General features: G+C 36.7%; 1 protein-coding gene across 1 annotated transcript in view; it reads left to right on the plus strand.

Annotated features, from left to right (window-relative positions):
* Nucleotides 1–12,626, plus strand: part of LOC142705729 (fatty-acid amide hydrolase 1-like) — a 56,772-nt gene that overhangs the window by 29,526 nt on the left and 14,620 nt on the right. The window contains exons 3-9 of the mRNA XM_075848298.1: nucleotides 710–853; nucleotides 1,062–1,195; nucleotides 1,913–2,119; nucleotides 9,692–9,846; nucleotides 10,233–10,393; nucleotides 11,429–11,523; nucleotides 11,838–11,937. Coding sequence (XP_075704413.1) covers nucleotides 710–853; nucleotides 1,062–1,195; nucleotides 1,913–2,119; nucleotides 9,692–9,846; nucleotides 10,233–10,393; nucleotides 11,429–11,523; nucleotides 11,838–11,937 — 996 coding nt within the window. The remainder of the gene's footprint in view (nucleotides 1–709; nucleotides 854–1,061; nucleotides 1,196–1,912; nucleotides 2,120–9,691; nucleotides 9,847–10,232; nucleotides 10,394–11,428; nucleotides 11,524–11,837; nucleotides 11,938–12,626) is intronic.

Raw genomic sequence — 12,626 nt, forward strand, 5'->3', positions numbered from 1 at the left:
TGGTTTATGTGTTTCCTCCCTGTCTCAGGCTCCAGATCTCTGGTTTATATGTTTCCTCCCTGTCTCAGGCTCCAGATATCAGGTTTATATGTTCCCTCCCTGTCTCAGGCTCCAGATATCTGGTTTATATGTTCCCTCCCTGTCTCAGGCTCCAGATATCTGGTTTATATGTTCCCTCCCTCTCTCAGGCTCCAGATATCTGGTTTATATGTTCCCTCCCTGTCTCAGGCTCCAGATATCTGGTTTATATGTTTCCTCCCTGTCTCAGGCTCCAGATCTCTGGTTTATATGTTCCCTCCCTGTCTCTTCTCCAGATATCTGGTTTATATGTTCCCTCTCTGTCTCCGGCTCCAGATATCTGGTTTATATGTTCCCTCCCTGTCTCAGGCTCCAGATATCTGGTTTATATGTTCCCTCCCTGTCTCCGGCTCCAGATATCTGGTTTATATGTTTCCTCCTTGTCTCAGGCTCCAGATATCTGGTTTATATGTTCCCTCCCTGTCTCAGGCACCAGATATCTGGTTTATATGTTCCCTCCCTGTCTCAGGCTCCAGATATCTGGTTTATTTGTTCCCTCCCTGTCTCAGGCTCCAGATATCTGGTTTATATGTCCCCTCCCTGTCTCAGGCTCCAGATATCTGGTTTATATGTTCCCTCCCTGTCTCAGGCTCCAGATATCTGGTTTTATTTTTTCTTCTCTCTACTTTAGGCCCTGGAAGTGAATGACAACTTGAACTGTGTGACGATTTTCTTGTCTGACTGTCAGACTCAGTTGGAGGGACTGAGAGAGCATCGGGTGAGGGGTCCCCTGTATGGAGTCCCTGTCTCTATAAAGGAACATGTTGGTTATCAGGTAATGGTCACACGAAAGGTCCATAATACCCCACATGGGGCAGAGACACTTATATATATTAGTTGGTCACCGCATTATCATCAATATATGATTAGATTGTTATCCCTTTGGGAAAGGACTGAGATATGCAGAAATTAAAATAGTTTCCTGGACAACAATTCTGCGATGGAGCAGGGATTCCTCACCAGATGTCTGGGTGTATTTTCAGGGTCACCCCTCCACTTGTGGCTTGGTTCAATATCTTGATGTTCTGGAGAAGGAGGACAGCGTCATCATCCGTGTCTTGAAGAAGCAGGGGGCCATTGTATTTACCAAGACAAATGTTCCGCAGTCTCTATTCTGGTAAGTACAAAGTAACTGAGACTTCATGAGATCACATCCAAGTTAATTACACTAGACTACAAATCCCATCATCCTCTTCAGACATACATGACCCATGGCCTTCACACAGCATCCTCCTCTTCATTAGATGCCCCCTCCTGGCTCCTTCTATCTTGTGTGTGTCTCCAGTCTTCTGTGTCGTCTTCATGTTTTCTGAGGTGACCTCCTCTCCTTGGTTATTGTCTTCATTGAGCTGAGTCTTCTCATATCATTAAGCCTTAAGGTCCTATTACATAGTCCGACGTGAGGAGACCGCTCGTTGATCGGCGCTTGTTTTCTCCATTCACAAGGATCTAGTGTGGGGATGATCGCTCCTTACTATGATCGCTCCTTACTATGATCGCTCCTTACTATGATCGCTCGTTACTACGATCGCTCGATCCCATACATTTCTATCATGTCGGCAGCGCATTATTTACACACCAAGAGGTCCTGACAACAACAATAAAAGTTTCTGCATTTAAATCGATTCAATCAGCTGATGTTCGGCTGCTAGTTGTTTACACTGGGTAATTATGGGGAATGAGCCTTCTGTGAGCGCTCGTTTGCCTGGTAATTGACCCCCTTAGAAGGGCGTTTGGTGCGGTCCCAGCTCTATAGTCCTCAATTGTACGACACATGGGGTGTTGGCGTCTTAGTACAAGGATAATTATGACCCTGTCCATCTTTCCCTTTCAGCTATGAAACCAGTAACCCAATATATGGACTCACATTAAATCCCCATAACAAAGCAAAGGCGGCCGCAGGCTCCTCCGGGGGGGAAGGGGCGTTGATTGGCAGTGGAGGTTCCATTCTTGGCATTGGAAGTGACCTTGGTGGCAGCGTCCGTCTCCCGGCCAGCTTCTGTGGAATCGCTGGATTTAAGCCAACTCCAAATAGACTAAGGTGAGAACCATTCATGTACACAGTATACAGGAAATATACACATACAGTATACAGGAAATATACACATACAGTATACAGGAAATATACAGGAAATATACACATACAGTATACAAGAAATATACAGGAAATATACACATACAGTATACAGGAAATATACAGGAAATATACACATACAGTATACAGGAAATATACACATACAGTATACAGGAAATATACAGGAAATATACACATACAGTATACAGGAAATATACAGGAAATATACACATACAGTATACAGGAAATATACAGGAAATATACACATACAGTATACAGGAAATATACAGGAAATATACACATACAGTATACAGGAAATATACACATACAGTATACAGGAAATATACACATACAGTATACAGGAAATATACAGATACAGTATACAGGAAATATATAGGAAATGTACACATACAGTATGCAGGAAATATACACATACAGTATACAGGAAATATACAGGAAATATACACATACAGTATACAGGAAATATACAGGAAATATACACATACAGTATGCAGGAAATATACACATACAGTATACAGGAAATATACAGGAAATATACGCATACAGTATACAGGAAATATACAGGACATATACACATACAGTATACAGGAAATATACACATACAGTATACAGGAAATATACACATACAATATACAAGAAAAATACAGGAAATATACACATACAGTATACAGGAAATAAACAGGAAATATACACATACAGTATACAGGAAATATACAGGAAATATACACATTCAGTATACAGGAAATATACAGGAAATATACACATACAGTATACAGGAAATATACACATACAGTATACAGGAAATATACACATACAGTATACAGGAAATATACACATACAGTATGCAGGAAATATACACATACAGTATTCAGGAAATATACACATACAGTATACAGGAAATATACACATACAGTATACAGGAAATATACAGGAAATGTACACATACAGTATACAGGAAATATACACATACAGTATACAGGAAATATACAGGAAATATACACATACAGTATACAGGAAATATACACATACAATATACAGGAAATATACAGGAAATATACACATACAGTATACAGGAAATATACAGGAAATATACACATACAGTATACAGGAAATATACACATACAGTATATAGGAAATATACACATACAGTATACAGGAAATATACAGGAAATATACACATACAGTATACAGGAAATATATACATACAGTATACAGGAAATATACACATACAGTATACAGGAAATATATAGGAAATATACACATACAGTATACAGGAAATATACACATACAATATACAGGAAATATACACACAGTATACAGGAAATATAAACATACAGTATACAGGAAATGTATACAGGAAATATACAGGAAATATACACATACAGTATACAGGAAATATACAGGAAATATACACATACAGTATACAGGAAATATACACATACAGTATACAGGAAATATACACATACAATATACAAGAAATATACAGGAAATATACACATACAGTATACAGGAAATATACACATACAGTATACAGGAAATATACACCTACAGTATACAGGAAATATACACATACAGTATACAGGAAATATACAGGAAATATACACATACAGTATACAGGAAATATACACATACAGTATACAGGAAATATACACATACAGTATACAGGAAATATACAGGAAATATACACATACAGTATACAGGAAATATACAGGAAATATACACATACAAGAAATATACAGGAAATATACACATACAGTATACAGGAAATATACAGGAAATATACACATACAGTATACAGGAAATATACACATACAGTATACAGGAAATATACACATGCAATATACACATACAGTATACAGGAAATATACAATAAATATACACATACAGTATACAGGAAATATACAGGAAATATATACATACAGTATACAGGAAATATACACATACAGTATACAGGAAATATACACATACAGTATACAGGAAATATACAGGAAATATACACATACAGTATACAGGAAATATACACATACAGTATACAGGAAATATACAGGAAATATATGCATACAGTATACAGGAAATATACAGGAAATATACACATACAGTATACAGGAAATATACACATACAGTATACAGGAAATATACACATACAATATACAAGAAAAATACAGGAAATATACACATACAGTATACAGGAAATATACAGGAAATATACACATACAGTATACAGGAAATATACAGGAAATATACACATTCAGTATACAGGAAATATACAGGAAATATACACATACAGTATACAGGAAATATACACATACAGTATACAGGAAATATACACATACAGTATACAGGAAATATACACATACAGTATGCAGGAAATATACACATACAGTATACAGGAAATATACACATACAGTATACAGGAAATATACAGGAAATGTACACATACAGTATACAGGAAATATACACATACAGTATACAGGAAATATATAGGAAATATACACATACAGTATACAGGAAATATACAGGAAATATACACATACAGTATACAGGAAATATACACATACAGTATACAGGAAATATACACATACAGTATACAGGAAATATACACTTACAGTATACAGGAAATATACACATACAGTATACAGGAAATATACAGGAAATATACACATACAAGAAATATACAGGAAATATACACATACAGGAAATATACACATTCAGTATACAGGAAATATACACATGCAATATACACATACAGTATACAGGAAATATACAATAAATATACACATACAGTATACAGGAAATATATAGGAATTATACACATACAGTATACAGGAAATATATACATACAGTATACAGGAAATATACACATACAGTATACAGGAAATATACACATACAGTATACAGGAAATATACAGGAAATATACACATACAGTATACAGGAAATATACACATACAGTATACAGGAAATATACACATACAGTATACAGGAAATATACACATACAGTATACAGGAAATATACAGGAAATATACACATACAGTATACAGGAAATATACAGGAAATATACACATACAGTATACAGGAAATATACACATACAGTATACAGGAAATATACACATGCAATATACACATACAGTATACAGGAAATATACAATAAATATACACATACAGTATACAGGAAATATACAGGAAATATATACATACAGTATACAGGAAATATACACATACAGTATACAGGAAATATACACATACAGTATACAGGAAATATACAGGAAATATACACATACAGTATACAGGAAATATACACATACAGTATACAGGAAATATACAGGAAATATATGCATACAGTATACAGGAAATATACAGGAAATATACACATACAGTATACAGGAAATATACACATACAGTATACAGGAAATATACACATACAATATACAAGAAAAATACAGGAAATATACACATACAGTATACAGGAAATATACAGGAAATATACACATACAGTATACAGGAAATATACAGGAAATATACACATTCAGTATATAGGAAATATACAGGAAATATACACATACAGTATACAGGAAATATACACATACAGTATACAGGAAATATACACATACAGTATGCAGGAAATATACACATACAGTATACAGGAAATATACACATACAGTATACAGGAAATATACAGGAAATGTACACATACAGTATACAGGAAATATACACATACAGTATACAGGAAATATATAGGAAATATACACATACAGTATACAGGAAATATACAGGAAATATACACATACAGTATACAGGAAATATACACATACAGTATACAGGAAATATACACATACAGTATACAGGAAATATACACTTACAGTATACAGGAAATATACACATACAGTATACAGGAAATATACAGGAAATATACACATACAAGAAATATACAGGAAATATACACATACAGGAAATATACACATTCAGTATACAGGAAATATACAATAAATATACACATACAGTATACAGGAAATATATAGGAAATATACACATACAGTATACAGGAAATATATACATACAGTAAACAGGAAATATACACATACAGTATACAGGAAATATACACATACAGTATACAGGAAATATACAGGAAATATACACCTACAGTATACAGGAAATATACACATACAGTATACAGGAAATATACACATACAGTATACAGGAAATATACACATACAGTATACAGGAAATATACACATACAGTATACAGGAAATATACAGGAAATATACACATACAGTATACAGGAAATATACAGGAAATATACACATACAGTATACAGGAAATATATAGGAAATATACACATACAGTATACAAGAAATATACAGGAAATATACACATACAGTATACAGGAAATATACAGGAAATATACACATACAGTATACAGGAAATATACACATACAGTATACAGGAAATATACAATAAATATACACATACAGTATACAGGAAATATATAGGAAATATACACATACAGTATACAGGAAATATACAGGAAATATACACATACAAGAAATATACAGGAAATATCCACATACAGTATACAGGAAATATACACATACAATATACAAGAAATATACAGGAAATATACACATACAGTATACAGGAAATATACAGGAAATATACACATACAGTATACAGGAAATATACAGGAAATATACACATTCAGTATACAGGAAATATACAGGAAATATACACATACAGTATACAGGAAATATACACATACAGTATACAGGAAATATACACATACAGTATACAGGAAATATACACATACAGTATACAGGAAATATACAGGAAATGTACACATACAGTATACAGGAAATATACACATACAGTATACAGGAAATATACACATACAGTATACAGGAAATATACAGGAAATATACACATACAGTATACAGGAAATATACAGGAAATATACACATACAATATACAGGAAATATACACATACAGTATACAGGAGATATACACATACAGTATACAGGAAATATACACTTACAGTATACAGGAAATATACACATACAGTATACAGGAAATATACAGTAAATGTACACATACAAGATACAGGAAATATACACATACAGTATACAGGAAATATACAGGAAATATACACATACAGTATACAGGAAATATACACATACAGTATACAGGAAATATACAGGAAATATACACATACAGTATACAGGAAATATACACATACAGTATACAGGAAATATACAGGAAATATACACATACAGTATACAGGAAATATACACATACAGTATACAGGAAATATACAGGAAATATACAGGAAATATACGCATACAGTATACAGGAAATATACAGGAAATATACACATACAGTATACAGGAAATATACACATACAGTATACAGGAAATATACACATACAGTTAATATACACATTCAGAATACAGGAAATATACACATGCAATATACACATACAGTATACAGGAAATATACAATAAATATACACATACAGTATACATGAAATATATAGGAAATATACACATACAGTATACAGGAAATATATACATACAGTATACAGGAAATATATACATACAGTATACAGGAAATATACACATACAGTATACAGGAAATATACACATACAGTATACAGGAAATATACAGGAAATATACACATACAGTATACAGGAAATATACACATACAGTATACAGGAAATATACACATACAGTATATAGGAAATATACAGGAAATATACACATACAGTATACAGGAAATATTCAGGAAATATACACATACAGTATACAGGAAATATATAGGAAATATACACATACATAATACAGGAAATATACAGGAAATATACACATACAGTATACAGGAAATATACACATACAGTATACAGGAAATATACAGGAAATATACAGGAAATATACAGGAAATATACACATACAGTATACAGGAAATATACAGGAAATATACACATACAGTATACAGGAAATATACAGGAAATATACAGGAAATATTCAGGAAATATACACATTCAGTATACAGGAAATATATAGGAAATATACACATACAGTATACAGGAAATATACAGGAAATATACACATACAGTATACAGGAAATATACGCATACAGTATACAGGAAATATACACATACAGTATACAGGAAATATACACATACAGTATACAGGAAATATATACATACAATATACAGGAAATATATAGGACATATACACATACAGTATACAGGAAATATACAGGAAATATACACATACAGTATACAGGAAATATACACATACAGTATACAGGAAATATATACATACAGTATACAGGAAATATACACATACAGTATACAGGAAATATACAGGAAATATACACATACAGTATATAGGAAATATACACATACACTATACAGGAAATATACAGGAAATATACACATACAGTATACAGGAAATATATACATACAGTATACAGGAAATATACACATACAGTATACAGGAAATATACAGGAAATATACACATACAGTATACAGGAAATATACACATACAGTATACAGGAAATATACAGGAAATATACACATACAGTATACAGGAAATATACAGGAAATATACAGGAAATATACACATACAGTATACAGGAAATATACAGGAAATATACAGGAAATATACACATACAGCAAAAGAACATGTATACACTCCTATATAGAAAATACACACATAAACACATACAATATACACTCATATATACACATACAGTATGCACGGATATACACACACATACATTATACACATACATTATACACACACATATAAATACATGAACTAAATACAGAAATTGGAGAGGGCAGTTGGTGAGAATTTCGCCTCGTTCACTAATTCGCTTGTCTTTATATAAATCTGCTGCCGGTTTTTGGTTATTCGCTATAAGCAACTAGATATTTGTGCCTCCGATAATAAATGAGTGTATAATTGCATTCTCAGCCGACCACGGCCACTTTCCTCTCCTGTTTTTTTTTTTTTTGAGTGCGAAGATACATTTTGGAAATCTTAGATCACAATTGGCGCCTTTTTAGATGCAACTCTTGATCCTGAACAATTTTCACCAAAATCAGATTTAAACGGGGTAATAAATGTGGCCAATGTTGTTGTAGGGGGGGGGGGGTTCTCAGCTGGACGCCCTGGATCTTGAAGTTTGTGTGGCCCGGGCTGAGGAGGGTTAATGATTGGATGTGGCGGTTGCGCTCCTTCTTATCCACTTCTCTTCATTTTGCAGCATGTGCGGAGTCCGTCCCTGTATTGATGGGATGTTTTCAGGTAACGTACATTGTGGGATGAATATCTGGCAGTGACGGCTCAGGGGATGTATACGTCAGTGTGAATTGTGACCTCAGTCAGGGGTTTCTGTTATGTAAGCAGTCCTCAATAAGTGAATTCAATAACTATAGGAGAGCGGTCAGACAGATCCACCGCACCTGAAGAACAGAGTCATCCACAGTTAATTGTACGTAACATTAATGATCTAGATCCAGTTCACACAGGTCAGTGACAGCCACAATATCGTCATACGGTGCAAGACGTGTCAATGATGAGCTGCGATACTGGACCCCGCCGATCACTGCTGATGGTTTCTCTAGAAATAAGGATGGGGTGACGTGGGCTGTTGTATCCCAGCTTCCGGGTGTGAGGGGAGCAGGAGGTGTCAGTGACCATAGGGGGCGACATGTGACTCGTGTCTATTACGTGGCGGGGGAATGAGCTGCACATTTTTTTGTGTCTCTGATTTCAGTGGCATTTTGCATCGGGCCAATGGCGAGAGACGTGGACAGTCTGGTGCTGACCATGAAGGCTTTATGGTGCGACGAGATGTTTCATCTCGACCCAAGTGTTCCTCCAATTTATTTCAATGAGAAGGTAGTGAGATAAAATGATGTTCTATATGAAAGGGGTCCATGGGGAGGATGAGGAGAGGTGGGGGCGGGGACCCCGAGGATACAATGATGGGGCTTCCTGGACTAGATGGGGATCATTTCTTTATGTAATAACGTTACTTTGACCTGTCTTTAGTATTTCCTAAACCTCCCCTGCCCTGTGTTCTGCAGACGTTCTCCTCCGTCACACCTCTCCGCATCGGATACTATCAGGAGGACGGCTTTTTTCAGCCTAATCCCAGTATGAGACGAGTTCTCCTAGAGACCAAGCAGCTTCTGGAGGAGGCCGGGCACCAGGTGAGGAGGACACGGGTCATTCATGTTACAGGTTTATGTATATGGGGTTACAACACCCACATTAGACAGAACATACCCGAATCAGAACTATTCACTGCTACAACACTACTATGGTCATCACTGGAGCAGACATTGCTATGAGACTACTATGTTCATCACTGGGGCAGACATTGCTATGAGACTACTATGGTCCTCACTAGAGCAGACACTACTATGGTCCTCACTGGGGCAGACATTGCTATGAGACTACTATGGTCATCACTGGGGCAGACACTGGTATGACACTACTATGGTCATCACTGGGGCAGACATTGCTATGACACTACTGTGGTCCTCACTGTAGCAGACACTGCTATGAGACTACTATGGTCATCACTGGGGCAGACATTGCTATGAGACTACTATGGTCATCACTGTGGCAGACATTGCTATGAGACTACTATGGTCATCACTGGAGCAGACACTGCTTTGACACTACTGTGGTCCTCACTGGAGCAGACACTGGTATGACACTACTATGGTCATAACTGGAGCAGACACTACTATGGTCATCACTGGAGCAGACAATTGGTTTAATAATGAGTCGTTCAGAAGTCCCCAGAGAGCAATAATGGGGAATGGAAAGTTGGGGGATGGAAGGACAACTGACTGCACTGGGTCTGATAAGCGCTGCCTGCTCCCGGTCCTTATACAACTGGATGGGACACCCACAAAGCTGCTAACGGGTGATCCACTCATATTTTGGGTTAGATTTACCACCATGAAAGCCTCGCTAATTAACCTCTTAAAAGTCAACAGTTCTGTATTCAGGGATTTTGTAGAAGCTAAAGATTTGTTTTCTCATGTGACTGTTCCAGACTCGGGGAGGGGGTCCCGGTGCTCAGGAAGTCCTAGGTCAGTAGTCCCAGAGACATGGGGCGCGCTTTATCTGTAGCCTCCAGACTTAAGGCACCCGCACTTCATGGAGACATTCATCTCAGATATCTCTTACTTGTTTGTGACCATAACTTATTTCACTCTTCTATTTGCCCTCAGCTCATCCCATTTAACCCCCCGCGGGTGGACAACATGTTGGCGATATCCTTTAAGCTGATGCTTGGAGACGGAGGGAGAATTCTCGCAGACAAGTTGTATGTGTTTTGTATATGTTCGGGGGTCATACACTGGGGTGCACATACGTTTAGGGGAAGGTGCTTATGTAGATGTGTTTGGGTGGACAGTCTTCTTCCTGGGACAAAGCCGCCATTTTATTGCTAGAGGCCGATGCCGTGATCGAGCAGTAGAAGGATCTTGTAAAAATAGCCCTGATATCATGTCCAACATCACTGAAGAAAAGATGGCGGGATGATGTATCGAATCTACCGGTCCCATATTACCGCCACAGAGAACCCCACGTGTGTCGGGGTCATACACATAACCTCCCTGTGTCTTCTATTCCCGTCAGTGAGAACAACGTTGTGGACCCCAATCTGGAGGACTGTCTTCTTCTCCTTAGGATGCCGAGCGCGGTCAAGAGGTTGCTTGCCCTCATTCTCCGGCCTGTTGTGAGTAGACGCAGGAAGTCTGAGGGAAATGTAGACACTTTTGATGGCGACGTTCCCAGATATCACTACAGCGGAAATTCTCCTTCATGATTAGCACAGGAACACACGAACCCTCCCCGATAGTGGCAGCCCCTTCCCGCAGCGTATACCGGCTTCATCATATTTACTACAACTCCGCAGCACAATATTACACTACAGTTATAAAAGGCTCCTGATAGGACCATAAAAAAGAATTCATCGTCTAATAAAATGTGAAAATCACAATGAACAATATTTATTCAATGGAAAAAGTCCTAAAAAGTAATCGGTGCACACGTATTTATTATCCCCGTAACAACCCGCGCAATAAACGTGTTATTAAAGGTGAACCTGAAGGTGATGCCTAAAACTTCTGCAACTCGTCCCGCAAACACAAAACTCTCAGAGCAACACTCAAAAAGAAAGAGATGTATGACGGAAAGCGGGCACAATGAAAAACGTTCCTGCCGTCATGGACACAGTATTGGGCTTGGTCCTTAAGACCTCCGCACACGGTCCGTGATTACGGCTACGGCCAGCCGCAGAGAGACGTCCACATTTGCGGGCCGTGCTCCCATTATAAAGTATGTAAGCGCGGTCCATAAAGAAAAATCAAAAATATGACGTATTTCCGGAAGATTTCTACAGCCCGGACCCCTTCCCGTACATAT

This window comes from Rhinoderma darwinii, unplaced genomic scaffold (genome assembly GCF_050947455.1).
Source record: "Rhinoderma darwinii isolate aRhiDar2 unplaced genomic scaffold, aRhiDar2.hap1 Scaffold_34, whole genome shotgun sequence".
In the NCBI taxonomy this organism is placed as follows: Eukaryota; Metazoa; Chordata; class Amphibia; order Anura; family Rhinodermatidae; genus Rhinoderma; species Rhinoderma darwinii.